Raw genomic sequence first — 23,602 nt, forward strand, 5'->3', positions numbered from 1 at the left:
AAAATACTCATTTGCCTAATAATTCTGCACTCCCTGTAGTTTATATGTTCATGTCAGGTTCACATTCCATAGTCCCTGACTCTCTATTTATGTTCCCTGTTTTAGTTTGCTAATCCTTAGTCTCGTGGGCATTGTGTTCAGTTTTCCTCCCTCTCATCAGTTACTTCCTGTCCACCTGTGTCTTGGTACTGTGTCCCAGGTGTTTCTTCTCTGCTCTAATCTCCCCGCTGTGTATTTATACACTTTCTTTCTGTTGTCAGAGTGTAGTTCAGTTCTCTAGCGTCATTCTGATCCCTGGTCCCTTGTGAATTGAAATAGTTTGCACTTGTTTTGCATCGTTTTGTGTTTGGCCTTATATAGATTTCCATCAATCCAATAATGCCTTTTGTTAACCTCTCCATCTTGGGTCCTAACACAACATATCCTGACAGTAAGAGCTCACGTGTTGCTGTTTGTCTTAGAATGAGGTTGTATTTACCTCATTCTCAAATCTGCTAAGGATCCGTTTTTGTGATTCAGTTCCAGATTTTCATGAATGTTAATTTTCTTCTCACTCATTACTGCATTTGTGAAACTCAAAAGTAACCACACCAAAAATAGCAGCAGCATCTGTTTTAGTATTTTTTCTTTATTCAAACTTCCAACCTCTACTTCACATGAACCAGAAAGCCACTTTTATCTCCCATCTCTATGAGGCAAAAGTCATCAGCAAGTCAAAACCTACGCGCAGCGCAGGTCGGATTCTTTTGACAGTGTGCGTGTGTGCACACTGCAGATATACACAACATATACATACAGCATATTCATCTCATGTAGAAATTTCACTAAAAGTCTAGAGATCAAAACCTTTAAAAAAAACATACAGCAGAATTCTCTTTGAACAGAACTACACAGTACATGTTTTATCAAGACACACTCGAAGAAGAGTTTTAATCAGTGGTCGTTTTCAGGAGGTTGCGTGTGATTCCTACTGTGTGTTAACCAAGGCTGTTAGTCAGCACTGTGTTGCAAGGGTAGCTCTGTTGCCTCTAGGCGAATGCCCAATGGATACAGTTAACAAAGCACGTACAGAAACTCCATCTGCTGTCAGTGACAAAATCTCCCAGGTCACCTTGGTTCCACAGTTGTGCAGCGATAGCAACCATACAATCATTCAATTAACACAGATTAACTGCGTGAGTGCATGCTAGGAGAGAAAGAGTGAAAGCAAATGGACAGAAAAAAAAAGAAGTGTTGATTGCTATAGAATGAAACTTAATTTGTTTAATTTGCTGGTAAAAATGAGAAACAGTTCTGAAGAAAAAGAAAAACAAGAAGTAAATTTGCATAACTGTTCAGATTTGTGAAATAAAACTTAAGTTTGCTGTCGCAACAGCTTCCTCAAAAGCCCGATCGAGCATCTGACTTGGACTGAGGTGACATTAACTGCTTCACTCAGCCGCGACGGTGAAAACGTGTCAGTAAAACCATCTCAATCAAGCATTTACTACAGAAGCATCTGAAAACGAAGAAGAAAAAATCTACTCACTACACTTGAAAACAAACTCTTAAAGCATTTCAGTTACATTTCCATGTATTCGCACCGTCATACACACAAAGCATAACTTCACTATAATCTTTCAGTGCCTTCGAGATTGTGAAGGTGATTTCTATAAAACAGAAAACATCTCAAAATCGCTCACATTCACGTCTTAAGGTTTCTGTGCGTTATCGTCACTGTGCCTTCTTCAAATGGAACGCGCTCAATATGTCGGTCGAGAACACGCCACAGTAAAGTTATCTGCTTGCCCTCATACTGATCGCTCGTCCAATCTTTGCTCCGGAAAACGGACGAGAAGGTGTGCCAGGCTAAGTTCGGGGCGAGGCCTCAGCAAACGTAACACTACTTTTTATATAGCTGCTTTCAGCTGCTCCCTTATTCACAAGGGGGTTGCCATAGCGGGCAGATCCGTGTGTTTGATTCAGCAGATAAAATTATTATTATTATTATTTTTTTTACACCGGGTGCCGTTCCTGATGCAACCCCAAATAGGGATTTGTGCATCATTCTGGGATCAAACCTGGGGATGTTGTTAGGTGAGTGAGTAAACCACCATACTAACACCTGTGTATGTATGTATGTATGTGTGTATATATATATATATATATATATATATATATGATAAATACTTAATTTAAAACAATACGTCCTCTGTGAAAGTACATTTCTACTTTCTTTTGGTTCAATTTAGTTGCATAAAGTTAATTCTCATGCTTTCACTGCATCCAAGACAGACACTTGAAACGGGGAAAGGTAGAGTACATTTTGAGTTAACGCAGGTATTTTTAAAGGAAGAGGTTTCGATTTTGAGGAATGTGCTTATGCTCTCACTTTTTATTTATTTTTTTACTGAGAGTAAGATGAAAAGATCCTACCAAGATGCCAAATATGAAGGTAGATCTAAACTTACAAAGAATGAACAAAAACTGTCAGGCTTAATTTCTTTTTGTTTCTTATTTACTTACTTAGTTTACACACGTGACAGTAGCATCTGATCATATCATCCAACCTTACAGCAAATGTGCAGATTTCCTAAAATGCCAAAACCTCTTCCTGTTTAGCAAACAGCGGCAGCTAATGTGGTGAAATGAACAGAAGAGTTGCTCACAGGGGGCACGAAGGGTTCATTTCCAAAATAGCATGTATCCATTTCATTTTTGCAAACTGCAAAAAATATATATTTTTACTTTTTTTTCCTGCCCTTATTTAGAAAGGGTTGTCACAGCAGGTAGCTCCGGTTATTTTTGATTTTAAGCGAGATGCTCTTACTGACACAACCTCAAAGGGGTTTGTGTTTCCTCCTGCGGTCGAGCCAGGCATCGTTTAGCTTCTTAGCCAAATGTGCATGTGACACTACCTAACCAATCGATCGTGGCTGTTTCCAGCTGTCTGATACATCATTTTGGAACAAAACTCTTCAAATGTGCAGCTGCACCCTGGTGGGACAAATGCAAGGCAGCATCCAAACACATCAGCATTAAAAAAAGAAAAGAAGGCAGTCCAGCTGGAAGAGCCAGAAAAGAAACATAGACATGTGGAATGGTAAAAATTCCTGCACACACACACACACACACACACACACACACACACACACACACACACACACACACACACACACACACACACACACACACACACGCTCACGTGCGCGAACATAATCGCGCGAATGAAGAATCATACTTGCACACTGGACATGTCACAGACATATCTGGCATGCATCTTTAGAAGAAAACACTTTTTGTTAGAAATTCTTTAACTGGTCTAGAGCTCTGATCATTTCTGTATGTACATAAATTAACAATAAATATAGGTAATGTTTTTTATATATTTTTAAATATATATATATGTATATATATTATATAATAATGAAATATTCTTATATATTTCAAATATATTCATGACCTCTTTCCAATCTGAAACATTTTTAAAGAGATATAATCACAGTTTAGTAATAAAACATGTAAGAACACAGGACTCCCTACTGGTCGGTCTAGCTGCAGCGTCCCCGTTTCAAAGTTTATCAAGTTGTGATCAAAGTCCAGCCTTTTTTTTTTCTTTTTTCCCCCAGACTAATACATTCGACTTCATCAGAAGGATGAGAAATAATGCGACATAAGGTAGGTAACACTGTGACGGGAGAAACCGAGCCTGCGAATCGCATCTTATCAATCTTACGCTCTACTCATCGGTATGTCAGGGAACCAGCCCGGACAGAAACCACACAGTCCAGGCTCAAACAAGGCAATAAGGGCTGATCAGTGAAGCTGATCTCCCAGCTACAATACGTCTTTTCTCGTGGAGTGAACCTGTCCTCTGATCACCTGGAGGTTTACTGAAGGGACGCTGCAGCGAGGACCTCTAGGGTACGATTGATTTGGAACAGTCGGAGAGTGTAGAAAGCCGTTAAGACTCAAAAGGATCCCCCTCCCCTTTTCTTTGACTCAATCTCTCCTCTTCTTCTGTTCTTTTTCAGACACACATAGACTGGAACTGGACCACATTAACACTGACTGAGGGGAGATAGGTTGTCTAAATGCATGCAGTAGTTTTCCTTCGCTCTCTCCGCCACGCTCCTGGCTCACATGGCTTACAGTAGGATGCACTTGGAAATAAAGAGAGTAGAAGGAAACGGTTATCCCCAAGGTGTTTAGAGGAAGCAAGTCTTGCACCTCCTCTTGTTGGGGATAGCTCGATTCCTGTGTGTGATCGGGACCCTTTCTGTCCGTGGTTTCGTCCTCTGGGGGTGGTTTTAACTTCCATACGCTAGAGATGACTGTTCCTCTCTTTATGTCCATGGATCCGCTCACTATTGGTCCCACCACCCCTCTCTGTTCTCTCTCTGTCTTGCCGCTGACGGCATACTGGTTCAAAAAGAAAACAGGTCCCGTATTGCACAGCATGCCCTCATGGCCTGATGGTAGTGTGTCAGTGATAGCGACTGCGTTTCTCCTCAGTCTCAGAGGGGTAGTCCCTTAAACCAATGCCTCTCTGGAGGTTCAATAAAGAGTCTTTCATCTGAAGAAGCAAAACAACAGGAACACATGTTAAATAGTATTTTCTCCATTTTAATAACAGGCGAAAAAGTTATTCAAACTTTTGGTCGCAATAGCATAAATGAAAATCAAGCTAGTTAGCAAATGTAAGCTTTGGTCAGAGTTGAATGTATTTATGAGAACACGTACAATCTCTTCTGGCAGAAATAATATTAAAATTACACTAATATTAAAAATGAAACTATTAAAAATATTGAAACACATAAATAAAAGTAAAACTACATTTTCAGAATTATTATTTATCTTATTTAATTTAAATAATGTTAATTATATTATTATTTACTATCTGCTGTAAAAAAAGAAACTTTTTCTATACCTGGTCCAGCAGCACTACGGATGACTTGATAATCTCCCTCCACTTTTGCAGCTCAGCATCGTGGTACCGCTGCTGTGCCTCCAGGAGTTGGGCCCACTCCATCTGCGTCTGAGGCAGTTTACTTGGAAAAACACACACACAGATAAACACACACAGCAACCTAAGGGTGCAGGCACTGAAGCATTATTTCCATTTTAAGGGACTGCTAACAATCAGTAAGCAAGCGTGGAGATTTCCTGTTCAAGACAATATGGATGCAGTTTACTTTACGGATGTGTGTGCCTGTCTGGAATTGTATTACAGTGTTTGGGTATCTTTAATGTGTTTAACAGAAAGTTCTGTGTAAAGAGTAATGAAAAAAACAGTGCAATAAACTGTGTGTACACATGGATCTGTTGGGGTGTGTTTACCTTTCATGAAACCGCAGACCTTGCCAGGTTGTTAAGGACTGCGCAGAGTACTCCAGCATCCACAGTTTGTAGAAAAGCATCATGTTGAGGAACACAAGCAGGACCAGGCTGGAGGAGGGCAAAGAGACAGAAATGAAGAAAGAGAGTCAACAAACGAGGGCTCAGCTTCACTTTGAAATCATTCATAATGCCTCTAATGAGCTGGTATGAGCACTCTGATGTATACTGAAAGTACACTTTGACTGTGGGATGGTTTTCAATAAATACTGAATACAGACGGATGACAAATGTAATGATTAAATGAATCTCTGTTATGCTTTGGGGGCATTTTGCTCACATAGTTTGGATCTACTTGCAAACTTTATCCTCTCTGCCAGGATAAAGGACACGAGGGCGTCGCTAAATAGTTTGATACACACACGTGGGAACAAAGCTGTTTTTAGAGTAATGAGAGTTCAACATCACTGAACGCCTACAGGAAACTTTGGACTGTGCATCAGTCAGTCAGTCACTCTCCACCGACATTGAGACATTAAATAAAAGAGCAAACTTGCTAAGGAACGCTAAAGCCAATCGGCCGACATATAGTGGCCCAGTACCTTACTAAGACAGTTTGTTAGTTTTTCTATAATTTGTAATCTGTCTATATATCAGAGAACATATATGTGTACCTGAGACAGATCCTATGGATGGCAATGAAAGAAGAGGAGAAAGGAGTTACACTCAAAAGAACAATAATGACATATTTCTAAGGAAATTAAAATAAGTCATGTCAGCATGTGTCAAATGTACATTTACATCCTGATGGACAACTGTGCAGCCATCCTCACAGGAATGACGTGTGCACGTGCGTGCTCTGATGAGCTGCTTACACAAAGCTGATGATGAGCAGCAGTTTGGAGACGCTGTACAGAGCGAAGCCTCCGGGCAGGTGTTCTGGACTCTGGTGTCTCGTTTGCGTGGAGCCGGCCACGTGTTTGATCCTCTGGATCACTTCCTCATCTGTCGGCGTGGTAACGGGGCTGAGGGCCTCATCCAGATGCTGGCTGCGCATGTGGGGAAGCGGCCTCTTCTTGCGCCTCACCGTGGAGTTCTTCACCACTTTTGCCTTTGGAGACAGCTGGTGAGTCTCCATGAGTATCTCCTCCAGCTTGGACAGCTCCAACTCTGAGAGAGGAAAAACACACCTGTTACATATAAATATATATAACACCCATGCACTTTCAGCTTGTTGAAAACATCCACATGCTCTTGTTCTCTCTTTAAGCATTAAGCAATGATTAGATTAAGTCTATCGTTGCCATTATTTCTCCCCTTGAATGGGGGGAGTATGTAATCGGTTCCATTTCTTTGTCTGTCTGTTTGTCTGTTTGCTGCAGTCCAGTGTCCAAAGATATCATTGTGAAAGTTTTGTGTGATGGTAGATACCAATAACAGCTTCAGCTGATTTAATTAAGGTATAACTAGGGTCAAGATCACATCAAATGTTAAAATCAGTAAAAAAAAACTATATTACCCACAATTTTTATGGAGTTCACAACAATATACCAGGCCTTGGAGGACGGGTACCATGTTGGCTGAGCATTTGAGTTTGACCTTCATTGTTAGCGCCCAAGATCATATCGAGCATAACACCCCCTTTTTTGAAAAAATACGATGCTCTACGAGCTCACAGTGACGCCATAACAGGCTGATGTCATCATATTCTAATAAAAACAAGCTGACGTCAGCATGTTGTAATAAAAGCATCATAAATAAAGGTTTTAGTTTAGCCCTTGCTCTTCGAGTTGCGCTCTCTGAGTCTTCTTGTTAAGAAAACCACATGACTGATGTGACCAATCGAAACAGCCAACCAAACAACCATGGAGTTTACCAAGATGGCGGAAGTTTTCTTCAAGCCCACTCCAGAAGTTCTTCTCTATGAAGCCTTTTACCAGCCCCCATGGCTGTTTCCTGTAACGCAGCTCTGTTGATATCCTAGGAGAAGAGGATGACTGTATTCATACACAGGTTCTGTCTTTGCAATAAAATGCTAAATAAATTGAGATAAACCATGAAAAGAAACACTTAAAAATAATTTAAACACGGGGAAAGATGGTCCAAAAATAATTATGTCACGAAGTCTTATGACTCACCGTAACCGACACTTGTTCTTGGCCACCCTCGTGAGCATGTAGCGGTTGAGAGTGTAGAAGTAGTCATGATAGGGGACGTCGTGTGTGATGACCTCAGCATCAATGATGTAACACTCACTCTCCTGACTGGCTTTGTATAGAGTCTGATACAATCAACAAAATGTAGTTTAAGTGTCTCATAAAGCACAGCAGAGCTTAAATAATTAAACATGTTTCTACTTGACATCACTACCTGTGTCTCAGTGACTGTGGCTGTTTTGGGAGCCAGGGGGTTGGACAGAGAGATGGTGTACATGATTTCTCTGGTCTGGTTCCCATCTTCCTCCTTCTTCCATGGATGGTACACTATATCTGAAAAGCAAATGTTCGAATTGAATAAAGCCTGTCTTTTTAGCTTGCACTCTTTCCAAGGAGCTCAGACGTGACTTGACTGAATCACGTGCAGGAACATCAGGCGTACCGACCTGAGAATCGCCTCTGCTCCATGAAATCACTCATGAACTGAGACTCCGTGAAAAGGATGTCATACAGCTTGTCCACACTGAACTTGTAGATCTCATTGATATGCTGCCTGCCATTGAGATCCTCATGGAAGGCTTGTACCTCTCCTACGTGGCAAAGAAACACACATAACAAATAAAGAAAATACATTTCTTATGTTCTGGTTTTAAATTATATGAATAGTCGTCCTGTTAGCAAAGACCGTCCGCTCTCTGCAATTACCCTCGTCGTGTGTTTCTGAAGAATCACTGAGCTCAGTGGGGATGTCTTCATTGTCATTGAAGTCCAGTGACGGTGATGGGACAGGACCAGCAGGCCCACTGGTCTCATTCTTTTCCTCCACCACCAGAGGGACAGCCAGCAGATCACCATCTGGCAGGCAGTCTGCATATTCCTCAGCTGGGAGGTCAAACTGCGGAAAAACAATATGGTGAAGTTATTCAGAGATTCTGAGGTTTGCATGTGATTTGATTTAAATTTTTGTGATTTGTTTTTTTTAAATACTGAAAAACCTGAAAAAACTGCACAAAAATACTGAATGGAGCAATAATGATACAAATTAAAACTCTTATATGCAAAGTAAAATGTTATTTCCTTTTTAAAAACGTGAAAAATGTCAAAAGGTAGAATAAACACTGAAATAAAAAAATAGAAAGGAATTGTCTGCCAATGATTTCATGTTTTAGGCTTTACGTGGTTAAAAACAGAGTATAGAGCATAACTGCAACAACTTACTGTGATGGTATCGTGGTTGCCAGGGGTGGGGATGGTGCTGTTTGGGATGAGCTTCTTTTGTACAGGAGGAGGGCTCCCTTCAGGCTTGGCTTCTACGTTGTTCTTGGACAAGTTATCATTGTTGATCTCATTCTCCTCATTGGGAATCTCCTCACTGAACCTGAAGGCAATGGAGAAACGTGACAGCCCCAGACTTTACTGCAGCTGTAGAGACGTCTGTGATAATAGAATAGCTAAGTTACAAATATATGAGTTTCTGCCTGTAGTCTGGATGTAAGCAGTAAATGTGAATTTCTCTGATTGTAGACAGCAATGGATTTACAACAGATGGCAAGAGATTTCTAATTTCTGCTTATCTGTCACAGGTAATTCCCGTGTTATCAGAGGCTGCTGACTTGACCCCGTTCAATCACAAACTGATAGCAGAGTGAGTCCTTTTTATTGACATTTTATTGTCAACTTGACACACCCAGATGGCTACTGATTGCGAGCATGACCTTGTCACTGTCTATGAATCAACCACTGCAAAGGCAGCATGGTTTGTGGTTTTATGTAGGAATGTTTTTCACGCTGGCCAATCAAAGGAACTAGCTAACATGAGGGGAGTGCTATTGTTTCTGTATGTTTATATTATGTCACATGTTTGTGTCATGTCACACCGTCACGGGTTCATGTGCTTCTATGTTGCAGAGGTAGGTCATGAGTTCTCGAATGAACGACTTGTTCAAATACATTTTTTGGCTCTTCTGAGCACAGTGAGCCAAGTGCCATTTATTTACATTATGTCATAAGGAACACAGACACCTCCACCCAAAACTGATGAGCTCAACACAAAAAGATCGAGATCGATAACTAGCACTAGGGGAGAAACATGTAAACTTGATTTTGAGGCAAACTGTCTCTTATGTGTATGTAGACATGTTCGCAACAAAGCCTTTAGCCTTCACTGTGAGTGCATTGTAGAATAAAAGCATTCAAACCGTGACTGTATTAATAGTACATCGGCACAGAAAATACTCAGTATTTACTGGCTCTGGCTCATGTTGGCCGGAATAATTATTTTCTAATTTGGGAAATTAGGCAACCAAATGACAATATTTATAGTGGTAGCCATAGTAACTGATGCAGCACCATAGCCAGACATACCCCATGGTGTTAAAGTCATCATCGGGAGGAACGTAGTCCTCGTCGTCACTGGTCAGGCCGAGCTCGTTGCCATAGCACTGATGAACAAAGTGCCAGAGCTCTTTGGGGCACAGAGGCTGCAGAAGATCAACAAACCAGTTATAAGGAACGAAGAGAGTGAGGAGGGAACCATGCAGCAATTTGTTGTTGTCATCCCATGTGTGGCAAAAGAAAAAAAATATAGACCAAAGCATAAAGTCACAAATTGGATTTGCTGACCTTGTCGAGCAGCGCATTCTGCCACAGTCTAAACATCATCATGTACGTCCTGTCCCTGGCTCCGAACGAGGTGAAGAAGTGCTGCAGAGAATAAAACGCGATCTCGTATTAGCCGACATGGAACTAAAATAACACCATAAATAAAGGAATTTGCATCATGTACAAAGACATGCAAATAGAAAAAAAGGGAAGAGAGTCAGTTCTGGGAGATTAAATAAGTGGGAACTAAAAAGTAACAAAATACAAAATGAAAGGGAGAAATAATTTTGTAAATTAGTTGAAATAAATGAAAATAAAAACTAAAGCACATATTTCTGACACATTTACGGGTGCCCTCCATAATGTTTGAGGAAAAAGACGCAATTTTGTAGTTTTGCTTCTGCACACCACCACCCCACAGTGGGCTGTAAATCAAACATTTATGTGTGATTCTAATGCAGACTTTCAGCTTCAATTCAGATTTTTTTTCCCAAGAAAGTACAGGGACTAGAAAGTTACTGAAACCTCTTTAATTTGCAGCTTGTTTGCTTGTGTCATTTGCTTGCAGTTTTGCATTTAATAACTAAAAAAAACGCCTCTGTTTCACTGAGATCAGATGACTGACTGGGCCATAGAAGAATATCCTGTTGTTTTTCCTTAAGAAACTCTTGGTTTGCACTCCCGGGGTGCTTTATCTCATCATCCATTTGTAGCTGTCTGATCAGTTTGGCAGTATTTGGCTGAATCTGAGCAGAGAGCACAGCTCTGTAAACTTCACACTTCATCTTTGTGCTTCTATCAGCAGCCACATCATCAATAAACACTGACATGTACACACTGAAAACAAAGTCTTGCGTATCCCTTACCTTCTCAGTGTCCGTGCAGACCTGGATGGCATTGGGAATGAGCCGGGCGGTCTTCTCCTTTGTCATTGAGCAGATGTCCTTTAGCCGCACCGTCAGCTTTAAACAAACACACAAATGTACACCATTACTTACACACACACACCCAATACTGCCAGAAAGAATGCACAGAAGTGCAGCAATACCAGCGTTTCCCAGCGGAAGATGTTGCTATAGAAACAGATCCAGTTCTCAGAGAGGTAGAGTCGTCCCTGCAGGAGGATGTCCCGCTGAAGAGCACAGGAGTAGTCTGCAACATGGATGAGTCATGAAATCAGACATGATGGAAAATGAGAAAAAAGACGGCACAGGAACTGCACCATGTAGCACAGAAACAACAACAACAAATAGGACACAAAACTGACCATTTCAGCAAGTTCGAGTCAAGTTCACATGCAGTTTGATTTAGTCGGAAGCATTTACAACAATGACTGTACTCATAGGAACACTGAGAAACTCTCAACAACAAATGAGCGAAACTTGTGTTCACATTACGTGTTCACATGAGTGCCCGAAAAGGAAAAGGTCTCCTCAAACGATGACACTAAGGCCTCTGAAGACCGTGGGATTTATTTTACTCAGTGACAAAAATCGACACATATTTACAGTCATGCCATGATGTCAGCCGGTGGGAATATCCCGTACTTGTCTGCTCCGGAAGGATTAATCATTTTCTAATTACTACCAAGCTGGCTGCACCCTGCCAGTACTCAGATGGCCTCAGTGTGTACACTCACCCACAATGAGTCTCTCTGTGTCAGGGAGCTGCTTGAAGAGTTTCCTAAAGTCCTCATTGCGCTGCTTGTATGTCGGGCTCAGCACCTGCAGTGACAGGCAGAGTCAGAAACCACACACACACACAAACAAACACACACTCGCATCCTCATGCTCTGTTCACAAGTGTTGCCTCTGTCACACAGCCTGGGTTACTTGTTTCCACGAGCATGTGAGATAACCTTGTTAAAACCACCCACAGGTTTGATCGGTATGTCCGCTTTACTTTAATCATGCCGTGACTTTCATCCTGTGGGGGATTTTCACAGTTACTGCAAATGGAAATACAGAGTACGGCAAGCAGAGGTACGTAGCCCGAGATATCTGAAAGGACGCATCATAACCGATTTAAAGCGCAATACAAGGAAAGAATCAGCCCAGTGCAAATCATTCAAAACACATGCTGCCATGACTGGTATTTATGAGTCAGGATATCCTATTTGCATTACAGGGCGACATATTTCTGACAGTGAGGCTTTTGTTGGATCATCGATGAAATCTCAAGTGTAAACAAGCAGACAGTGTTGGCTTATTAGGATCAAACGGGAAGCATATTCTGTTTCATATGACCAGTATTTTTCTTTATGCTTGGCTTCAGCTGACTAGATTAGCCTGTGATATATCTCCAAATGTGTACCAGAGGGAAGGCTCTCACTGTCCGTGCCAGATGCTTTCCTTCAACAGGAAAACTTCAGGAAAACATAACAGCAACAAGAGTTAAGCAGAAAGAAAAGAAAATACATATTCCTTTTGATCGAGGCTCAAGGGAGAAGTCTAAAGCCAAAAAACTGAAAGTGTTCTTAAAAAAAATCATGCCGTTCTCTGCAGACATCATCATGTTTCCATTTTTTAAAACAACCCTAGAAACAACCTCCGCTGTTGACAAACAACAGGCCTATGTGAGCTCAAGAAGATTTCAAATAGCAAAGACTCACAGCCAAACCACTTGTTTGAATTATTGGTGGGGATTTACCACAGAACTACGCTCACAGCAGCATGCACAGCACACAAAGTTCCCTAAAAAAGCCCTCTGGGCGATCCTCTGTTTTGCCGCTTCAAGGTTACATTTTCATTTTTCAACGCTTCTCCCCGTGATGTTTTCAGCTTACGAGCTGGGGTCGACTTACAGCAGGAATCTCCTCACTGTCCCACTCGGGTTTTTGAAGGTCTGAGGCAGCCCAGCCCCACTCCCAACCCCATTCCCCTCTAGCTGGACCCTGCAGAACCCACAATGCCAACGCCTCATCCAGCTCCAGCATGGCCTCCCAGTCAGACAGCGTACAGTCCTCATCCAGTTCCATATTCAGGGCGCCAGATCCTTTTTGCTGCCTGGATGGAAACAAGTTTTCCAAAAATGCGCCCCAGTGGGCTCGTCTCACAGCCGACTTGACTTGTCAGTTCGAGAAAAGTTGGGAAAATAAGAGAAGCCAGACAATGTGTGCAGCAGTTTGAAGCTGTAGTATCCGCGCTCCCCTCCTCCTCTTGGGTGCTGCTCCCTTTCAACACTGAGCAGTGGACACAACGCACTCCAGCCACATGATTCCTGTCTCACTCTGTCTTTCTGTGCCTCTCTCTCGCTTCCTTTCACGCAGACAGGGAGAGGAGTTACGGCCGTTGCCCTCTAGTAACCCCAGCCAACAAGTCGTTTATTATCACGCCAGTAGCCTTTTCCTTTTTTCTGCTTACTCCTCCTCGTAAGTGTGCAAGCAGAGCATGAGTGTGTGTGTGTGTGTGTGTGTGTGTATTGCTGTCCAGGTCTGAGTGCCTGATAATTACTCTGTTTATGACCAGCAAAGAATGAGGCGAGTTTACTCTGCAGACTGGAGGATTAATATAAACAAAGATGTAGCTGTAGGGGAAAAAAGTAGGACTGAATAAAGGGAAAAAAAGCCAAAGTATGTGTTGAGTCCGTCTTACAGTCTGAGCGAGTGATTGAGTTATAGAGAACAGATGTGAGCATAACCTCCAGTTACCTCTGGCTGCAAAACAACACCATCAATCTTGAAAGGGACTGCACCGGGTCGCAAGCCAGGGTTTAAATAGCAGAGCGAGGAGAATGAATAAATACGCGCTCGATAATTCTTTGCTCTTGGGCTTTTAACGTTTATTTTATGAATGAAAGGCCGCTGGAATCCAAAGTACGAGTACTGAACGTGCTGAACGCCGGCGATTTCAAGAAACTGCAAGTATGGAGTGGTTCCTTCCTGCCTTGGTATTGAGGTCATTCATGCACTCCTGACACCTGATCCCCCTCTGCTACTTTCAGTGGGCGAGAAGGATGGAGAGCTTCTACTTCAGCAGCACTTAAAATCGATAGATTTTCTTAACAAAAAAAAATGCTTCGGCGCTCAAAAACGTGGGCGCAGTTATGGAGGTCTGACTGGTGAGCAAAACAAAAAACAAACAGAGAGAAAAAAAAACAAAACACAAAACAAGTGTAACTGTGGCTTGGATTTTCATTGCTCTAAGCAAATTTATAAGTCATATTTGGGCACTGGAATCCAGCCACGAGTCCCATCTTTGCGTAAGTTGAGGAAGCAGAAAGAAAAATATCACAGGCTTCTTGGAAAACATGCCTTTACATCATGAGCATGAAACTTAATGAAGGTTCATCCCGTACTTGTGGTATTTCCGTGTATTCGTGTCGATTTTGTAGCTTTATAGCTTAAGGAAAGAAAGAGTTCATTGACTTGACTGTGACTTTGCATGCAGAGTTCAGGCGGCACAGTGACGCCTAGGACGAACGGGGTATAAAGTGGAACTACCAACACACAGCGTGTATCGATCTGGTTAACTATTAACATGCTGGACAAACAGTAGGGGATGGAGGAGACTGGTACTGCAAACCTGGGTGGGGTTTTATGCTGTGTACCGGAGGAGTGTGTTTATCCTATTAACAATAAACTCTCTATTTTACTACCGCTGTTGTTCATTTTATGGAAAGTTGGTCTCCATGCACTAAACTCAGGCACTGTCTACTGTCCAGATATCTCTTATCTTGCTGTTTGTTGCTTGTTTTCTCTTTTCCTGCCAACTTCCTGGAGGCCACACATTTGTGTAGATGCAAAGCGAATAAGAAAACGCAGTTATGCTGCTCCTAAGAAAGTGAGGTGACTGTGCCTACCTCGTACGGGCTCGCGTTAGGAAAGGTGGATGTTTAGTCACTGTAGTTTCGAAGTCGTGGCCGATCGCTACTGCCACGTAGACGTGCACACACACACATGCACACAGTGTCTGACAAGCAGGCGCATAAATGCTACAACACCTACGTGTCAGAACCAAGTGAACTGAAAAAGGATCTGTTAGACACACGTTTCTCCGGCTGATTGAGCTTTAGTAAAAACACATGTGTGTAAAGATTAGTGTACAAGATGTCAGGAAGGTAGCCCCGATGCTGAGCAGTTAATTCAATTCACCATTATGAATCAGCTGTGATGGTGAATTTCACCCCGATTCAAATTGTCAGCGGGGTTTGAAGAGAACATTGTAATGCCAATTCTGAATATTCATATTAAGGGATTACTCCATAAATGTGATATCAACATTTCTTATTTTCAGGCTTTTCCTCCCTGTTTGAGGCTCGGAGACCTGAGGCCAGCTATCCTGTTGAAGTTGTCTCACATACACACTCTATGTAGTTTTAGTCTTGAGCCAACGCAACTTCGAAATAACAACAACGTGAACTTCTTACTCTTAAGAAGTTGACGAAGCTACAAAGACTGACTGGCTTGTTTGGGTGCAACTCTTAGCTTGATGTGCTTAATGTGAGTTAATGCTGGAAAGCTTCATCCCTGCATCACATGTGCTGATTTAAATTTGATGGCTCAAGTCTTCTCTGTATGTCAAAACAAAATACTATTTTTAACTTGTAAGCCACAGTAGATTTGTCTTTTGTGTCCATAGCATTTACTCATCACCAAACATTTCAGTCTTATTTAAAGACTAAATAATTTCCTTTCAACATCTGGGTGCTGTAAGCTAATGCATATATTTATATGCAGTATATGTGTGGACTGTTTTCAGCTGCAGAACTGATACAGACGGCAGGCTTGTAGTACAAAGGGACTCGAAGGAGCATGCATGTAAACAGTTGTGACCGTGTTCAGGGTAAAAACACGGCACGCAGTGCTTCCGCTGACAAAAATGCAGATCTGCAAGACAAAGGAACAAGAAAACGTGGCAATTAATGAGCAGGGTGGCTTCACTGTTAGGTTTGGCCTTTTACAGAGATTTGTTGACAGCAACATAATCTGGAGGTAAGGGCAGATTATCCTGCCATCTTGTACACGACAAGTTCACTGTGCTGGTAGCCGGCAGTATATCATCTGTAAGTATGACAGTGACATCTGTGAGAGATTATCAGTGCAGTCCAGTGGTTTGCAAACTATAATGTCTATTTTCTGGTAATTTTATTGAAATAAAACTAATAATAATAGCATCAGGAAACGCTCATGCGTCTGCCTCCTCTGCTTAAACTGTAATAATTTAAGTTAATGTGGCTCCTTCCCCTGTGGTGCCTCTATTCTCCACCAGGGGGCCCACCCCACAGTTTGAGAACCACAGGACGGCACTTACAGCAGTGATTATCACTTGTTACGTGTCTGTTCCAGATAGTAGGTCAGTAGAGGAAATGAAATGGGTTTATTACAGCTGAGTGCATTAGCGAAGTATTGAAAAGCTTTCAGAATCCTTTTTCATGTTTCAGCTATGTTTAGTTAGGGCCTTGTGTTTCTACTTGTTTTAATGCCAGACCAAGTGCCCGTGCTTATCAGGACGCAGGAAAGAGAGCTGGGCAGGAGGAAAACGTGCCACAACCTAAAGCACCATGCTTCATTCCCATGGCGCATTCAGAAGCCCTTGTGATGGTTTACTGAGCTGCTTAGTACAGTGAGGAACTCAGTGTGCTACCACCTGTTGCACGCCAGAAATAGAAATTCACTTGTGCTCACAGGTCCACGTGTAAAATGCAAACCCTTTGAACACTGTTACTGCTACGAAAGAATAATTGTGCTGTACGATTCTTCTACACTGTGTTGAAAACACAATATGGAAGATCTTGTTTTGAGCTTTATCATGACAGCACAGTGCTTTCTATTTCAGCGTGTCACTTGCTGGCGGTAGCAACGCTGAGTGCTGAGGGAAGGCAATGGAATGAGAAACAGGCAGGAGGGATATCAAAAAATCCCACCAGTCTGAGAGCAAGAGAGACAAGTCAAAGATAATCAGGGCTGGACAAAAATACAAGTCATGCTTACTCTCAGGATGTGTTGTCTTTCATGCTGGGGAGAGAGGGGCAGAGTGTACACACAGGGAATAAAAGAAAGGAAATAAACCAACAGAAGAAATAAAAGGAGCACAAAATGGGGGGGAAAAATCCAATAAAGACCCTTCTGTAGAAACTATGTTCTCACTTATTAGTGGTTAAATCCACTTAAACCCACACAGCTGGCAACCTTTTTGTTTAAAAAAAAAAAAGGGTTTAAAATATTTGTTAAGTGGATGTTCAGTGGCGATCTACAAAGAGAACCATGGTTAGGAAAATAGTGTTAGCACACCACCTTGTGGTGAAAACACAGAACTGCAACAATCTGCGTCGATTCTATACTGTGTGATACCAGTCAAATATGTGGGCATATTAGTCAAATCTTGCACTGCAGTGCTGAAGGATTGTTGTCTTGCTTGCTGCATCAAAGGCCCACTTGCTGCTATTTTAAGCCTCCTGCTAATCCCTTCCTGCAGGACCAGTAACGCACACTAGTGGTTCAGTGCTCCAGTAAACAAGGTCAAGGACAACAGACCTTTCAGCTCCTAAGCAGTGTTAGCAACTAAACCAACACTTTCAGGTGTCACAAACATGACATGAAGACACCCCAGCACACAAACACAAACACACGCGCACACACACACACACACACACAGACAGAAGGAGATAAAGAAGGCGTGACTTACGTTGTACCAGCTTTGGCTCTTCTGTGGAAAGAGAAAAAGAGGAAAAGCATTTAACTCCGTGGAACTAGTGAACAGTGCAGCAGGCTTGAAGGCTTATGCAGATACACACGATCAATCACCTTTTTAATAACCAGATCCATCAGATGTAAAACAACAATTTCTTAACAGCAGAATTCCCCACACTATTTAAATAATGTACTCTATCCTGAACATGGAAACGATGGAGGGTTAAATTATCTTCCAGTCCACTTACGTAAGCACCCAGACAGACATGTCTACTTATCAATCAAATATAGGACTTTTCCCCAAATCTTCCAAGGAAGACCTGCTTCCTGTGTTGGTGGAACTGAAAGTAATTTAATTCTAAAGCATGTTGCGTGCTGCATTCGCTGACTGGATATACTATGTTTGTATTTCAAAATACCTTTACAACAAGACGTACATCGATATGTCTTCAAAAATCATCACATTGCCTGCGTGGAGTTTATTTTTTAAAGAAAATGTGAAAATTAATTCACCTTTGTAGTTTAGTGATGATATTTAAATGAGCTGTAATGGGTGTGAAACGTGTCACTGGTGATTTTCTATAATTTGTTCTTTTGAGGTCTCTTCTTAGACAAACAATCACGTCTGTTGCGGTTTTACAGCAGCAGAGGGCAGCAGAGGTGCGGCCTAATAAGATTCACAATTCCATTCACATAAACACGCTTTCAACTCTAACAGTCTAAATGCAAAAAGTCCCACAGAGGGAACATGCAGGTGATCATTCAAAGGGGAGAACAAAGAAGAGGGAAGAAGACGGGGACTAAAGAGGAGAAAGTGCATCATACAGCATGTGTCTGGCAGCAGAGGGATGATTGACAAAGAAATATTATATTAATAAAAGAACAAAAAAAACCCCAAACTGACACAGTAAGTTAAATCTGATGTGAATAACAGACTTTGCGGATAATCCAGATTGAGTTTTGGCAAGAACACAGAAAAAAAAGTCGATGATGTTGATTGTGACGGTGTAGCTGAAGAGTGAGTCATATGTTTCGTATTACACTTTGACTTGGCAGCTTTAGAAATTGCCACAAAACACAAATCATGGACTGAATGAAGCCCTAAATATTGCAAAACTGTAATTTTAAAACACAGAAATATTTAGTTTGTTTGTTTTCTGTTCAACAGGGTTTGCTGCTTTTCTGGTGTGCGCAGCGTCAGCTAGCATTTAGCTGCAGAAGCGGGCTCAAGGCTGTGATGATAGCTGGGCCAATGTGCGCTACTCTGATCTGAAGGTGACAGAGAGAAATGACTCAGAGTCCACTGTCTGGACAAGGTGTGCATGTATGCATGTGCCACTGTGTTTGACTTCCTGTGACTACATAAGAGGAGGGGAAGATTTCTTGGTTTAAATTTTAGGACATATTGTTTTAAAGAAATAGTTTTGTGTCGGGGCAAAAGAATTGGCTCGAATAATAATATTTTGTCATTTACAGTGCTGACAATCACTACAGTGGAATCAGTCTTCTGATTAAGCCGGGCTGATTATTTAACATTTCAGAATGAAATCAGGATCCTTTCGCATTGAGTCAGAGGGTGGGGGCGCACTGGAAAGGACAAGAGGGACAGGAACTAGAAATCCATCTCTATATGATGGGTAAGTGGAGGCCTAAGGGACTCAATGGGAGGCAGAAGGGATTGTGAATGGGTCAAATGAAAACAAGAAGAAATGCTTACTTTAATCAGGTTTAGCCTGTCATACTGAAAGAAAATTAAAGAGAAACAAAAATGTCAACTAAAGCAATGAGCAACGTAAACACTGACAGGAATGGATACACTGATATCGTAAGCGCCTGTGGCTCAAGTACAACTCTGAAATAACACTGCCAATACCGATGTAACAGCGTCAGAGGGCTGACTGAGTGGTTAGGTTAGCCTCTCCATCTAGCTGGATATGTTACATTAGATGCCTGATTGATTATTATTATTACATCAGGACTGCCGTTTATGCCGTTTTGCATAGAGGCACGGCGCATACGTTTCTTCTACCAAATGCATCTTTGATTTGTGCATCATTAGGGTTGGGGCGATCGAGCTCACGTTGCTTGGACCTAATGCCATTGCTGAGGTCATGTGACCACTGCAGGCCACAGAGGCTCGTGTATATATGTATACATACACATATATTATATATATATATCTATATATATGGGAGATATTGCAAAAGAGTTAGGGTGGGGGTGGAGAGGGTTCGAACTGTGGCACATAAAAGGAGAGTCATATGATCAATTAGGATCTATGTGTGTGCACTAAACTGATTGTGTGACTGCGCAGCAGCAAACAGAGCATCAGGAGGGCTCTCTTCACACCGACCTCCAATTTACTGACTCACTCTCCCATTTTTGCGTCTTTCTATTCATTTATGGTAAAAAAAAAATTAGCTTTTTAATCGCATCCTATAGCCTGAGTCACTGTATAGCCAAGCCATAAATTGAATGACTGACATGAAAAACACTGCGACAAGTAGCAAACTAGATGATGGGGCTACAGTATAGCTGATGCGCCAAAACGTGACCGCAGTCTGGAGAATTTTGGGGCCTGTGGTGCAAAAAAAAATGTATTAATTAAATATAAAAAAAAATAAGATAAATTTGTTTCATGTGATGACAGAAAGGCTGCTTAAATAAAGATCCGGTCCTGCTGCTCTGGACTAGGATGCTGGCAGTATTTTAAAGAGTTCATCCTTCTACAGCAAGGGAATTACAGTACACAGCATAACAGATATAAAGCACTCATTACCGCAGTGTAATAGCGAGATAAGTTTGTAAAGAGAGTTCCAGGACAAAGGCCCAAGCAGGGAACAGGAAGAGGAGGTGAGGAAGGAATTTGGACAATTATTTGCAATATTTATTTATCTATTTAGTGAATTTCTCTACATCTGAATAGGAAAAAAACAACAACAAATAATCCTGATGTGACATTTCTGTAGAAATTCATGTCATATAAAACCACCAGAAAGGGAAAGGAAGGAAAGAGGAAAAGGAAAGGAAGTGAGTAAGGTTGCGTAGGGTTATTGGTATTGCAAAAAACGTCCATCTGCTGTGATGAAGGGTGCAGATGGGGATCGCAACGGCTGCAGTGTGCACAAGGGGGCAAGCCGGGTTTCAGAGGGAAGCATTCGAAAAACAGGAATGTTGTTTTTTGGGGGGATTTTTCACAGCGCAGCTCACAAGACAGGAGGTGTTGCAGAGGGGAAGTGGGCACGGAAATATTAGAAGAACAGAAAAAAAGAGTAATGCTTACTTTGGAAAGACGCTTGTGAGACTAGCATGCAATCAGGAGAAGAACAAAGAACAAAAAAATCAGATAGAAAAATGAAACCCCAAAAACGAAACAAACTGCAAGAAGAAACAGCTGACAGTACCAACAGAAGAGCTGAACAGTCTTTATCAGATGGTATGTATTATCATTATGGCATGTAGCAGCAGCAGCAGCAGCAGCAGCGAAGAGAGAGACGGCGTACACAGTGTGATGTGGAGAAATGAAAACGATCTCAAAAACCCAACGGAGATCAGCGGAGACGGATGAGGCAAAGGCAAAAAAGGAGATGGAGTGTGATGGCTTGCATCTTCTGTGAGAATACCTGACTTTCAAAGATTTAAATTCGCTTGTGACGAGAAATGCTGATGAGAACTCAGATAGATCCAAAAAAGAAAACGCTGCAACACTTGAAAGCTACACAGAGAACATGCTCAGCGCAAGAAATCCTAATCTCTGATTTGAAACCATTGTTTACATTTTACATTTGTCAATGTAAGTCATTTCCTGGATTAATTTTGTTGTTTAGCAAGCTAAAACAGGTACAATATAAAACTTTACTGATTCTTTAATCTTTTATTGTAAAATTAGTGAAAAAATGTGTGTTCAGGAGGAATAGAGAGAATAGTGTTATCTGTTCAGATTGGTTTTGGAGGGGTGGAGTGATAGTTACAGATCATCAGGCACCTACCAAGTCAATAACCGATCCTAACACGTGCGTCACTACACTAGAGAATAACTAAAGCCGGGCCAACACTGACGTGTTAGTGCAGCCACAGTTACACAGCTGGATCACAAGAGTTAAAATATCAACACGACTGTCAGAGAGTCAGGAGGACTAATTTAGAAGATGAAAAAATGTAATGCAACCCATCAGGACTAAAATCACAGAGGCAATCCAAAGCATGGCAGGTAGTTGCTAACCTCATTTTGGTGCCCTCCTATTGATTTATGTCTGTTTCCTACACGATTATATTCTTGCTGAGTAAGCGTTCACGTTATAAAACCAAATCTTCTCCAGAGTCCTGAAATTCGTCTCCACCATCTTACTGTATTTGAGCCAAAGTGGAAACAACAACGTAAAAATGCACTCAACTGTAATTATGTGTATGCTTAGGTTTGAGGTTAAAGACAACATATTGTCAAAGCAGGTAACACTTTATGCTAAAGATCATTGTTAAATGGTGAATAGATAGCTAATAAACAGCTTACTTATTTTGAACAAACACATTATATTACATTATAATTAATAATGTTTAATAATTGGTTAAAATAAGCAGCGTCCCTGATAATGATTGACGCCCAGTCAAATCAGTTAGTGTACAAACTAATAATAACTATAATTATCAAACATAATCAATGATAATTCCTTCACACTGAAATAATTTTTTACTACAGTTTAATTAATTCTCAATGAATAATTTATTACTGAGGATTATTACTAAGTGTTCCACTTAGGCCTTATCCTGCCCGTCGCACCTTTATCTTTGTCTGTGATATTGACACCTGGTGTCCCACTGAAGCAGCTCTGTGTGACGCAAAGTGTTGTCGAGGTGTACGGGGGCCTCTCTTCCTGCAGTTCTGAGTGTTTTGGGTGGAAAGGACACACAGCTCAAAAAGGGCTGAGCGATGCTGAGAGCTGGATCCTCTGTTTTATCCGTTTTTTTAAATTTTTTTAATATGCCAGTGAAAGTGCACCGTGTTTCAGTCCGTATTGTATTTCCATCTGATCAGATTCCAGATGATGCATCGAGAAGATAAAAAGGCGAATCTCCCGTGTACTCACCTTTGAGTTCTTTCCCCCGCTTCGCGCCGACTGCACGGAGTACGTTCTCTGGACAACCTGCTCAGGCGTGGAGGGGGACTTGTCAGAGGAGTGGTCTGAACCCTTCTCCACCATGTTCTCACCCTCCTGGCTCTGTGGTGTGGGAGAGCGCGAGCGTTTACGCAGGACTGGTGAGCAGGCGGGCGTGCTCTTGTTTGAGTTACTGGCAGTGCTAAAAAAAAAAACAAAGAAACAAACAAAAAAAAGAGAGAAAAAGAAGAGAATTCATTCCAATGTGATTTACCCTCACAACAAATATTAAGACAAACTGCTCTGCATGACAGCGCTGACCTACAGGTCAGTGTGGACAGCAGCACAGCACGTACACTGTTTGCTCAGCCTTACATCACTTGAGGCTTAATAGGCTTGAAGCACCATGTGCTAACATGGCTAATAATGGCCAAGCTAATACGGGAACTCAAAAACAACAACAACAACAAAAGCAGCAATGACGAAACGAAATGGCGTAAGCTACATCCACATAGTTATTAAGAAATCTTTAGAAAAAATATCAAATTTGAATGATCCTCACTGTGATATTTCACTATTTCTGTTTTGCATGCAGTCCCAGACCTTAACTGTGCACAAGGTTCCTATCTGCTAGGCTCTGTGATCCAGAACTAGACTATCTCAAACATCTCTGGCTGAGTAAGGAGCCTTCTTCTCCTAATGACAGAAGCTAACAAAAGGCCCTGTAAGTGATCTGTGTGACAGTGTGCCTGCCAGGCCTGGTTACTTGACATGGCATTATGCAAGCCATTACGTCAGTCGATGGC

General features: G+C 41.6%; 1 protein-coding gene across 2 annotated transcripts in view; it reads right to left on the minus strand.

The window, feature by feature from the left end:
• Positions 1 to 614: 614 nt before the first annotated feature.
• gramd1bb (GRAM domain containing 1Bb) overlaps positions 615 to 23,602 on the minus strand; it is a 117,855-nt gene continuing 94,867 nt past the window's right edge. Inside the window, exons 5-22 of one of the 2 annotated variants that reach the window (XM_085379628.1) lie at positions 22,788 to 22,998; positions 17,699 to 17,719; positions 17,005 to 17,028; positions 11,713 to 11,797; positions 11,122 to 11,225; positions 10,940 to 11,035; positions 10,095 to 10,175; positions 9,837 to 9,952; positions 8,691 to 8,850; positions 8,178 to 8,367; positions 7,919 to 8,062; positions 7,687 to 7,805; positions 7,455 to 7,597; positions 7,193 to 7,296; positions 6,192 to 6,486; positions 5,320 to 5,427; positions 4,910 to 5,030; positions 615 to 4,555 (exon numbers count right to left, since the gene is read on the minus strand). In XM_085379628.1, coding sequence (XP_085235754.1) covers positions 4,466 to 4,555; positions 4,910 to 5,030; positions 5,320 to 5,427; positions 6,192 to 6,486; positions 7,193 to 7,296; positions 7,455 to 7,597; positions 7,687 to 7,805; positions 7,919 to 8,062; positions 8,178 to 8,367; positions 8,691 to 8,850; positions 9,837 to 9,952; positions 10,095 to 10,175; positions 10,940 to 11,035; positions 11,122 to 11,225; positions 11,713 to 11,797; positions 17,005 to 17,028; positions 17,699 to 17,719; positions 22,788 to 22,998 — 2,212 coding nt within the window. In that variant the 3' untranslated portion in view covers positions 615 to 4,465. The remainder of the gene's footprint in view (positions 4,556 to 4,909; positions 5,031 to 5,319; positions 5,428 to 6,191; positions 6,487 to 7,192; positions 7,297 to 7,454; positions 7,598 to 7,686; positions 7,806 to 7,918; positions 8,063 to 8,177; positions 8,368 to 8,690; positions 8,851 to 9,836; positions 9,953 to 10,094; positions 10,176 to 10,939; positions 11,036 to 11,121; positions 11,226 to 11,712; positions 11,798 to 17,004; positions 17,029 to 17,698; positions 17,720 to 22,787; positions 22,999 to 23,602) is intronic. The other variant, XM_085379629.1, reaches the window with a different exon arrangement.

This window comes from Rhamphochromis longiceps, linkage group LG14 (genome assembly GCF_057381845.1).
Source record: "Rhamphochromis longiceps isolate RC_006_pf linkage group LG14, R_longiceps_female_GT1.1, whole genome shotgun sequence".
Classification (NCBI taxonomy): Eukaryota; Metazoa; Chordata; class Actinopteri; order Cichliformes; family Cichlidae; genus Rhamphochromis; species Rhamphochromis longiceps.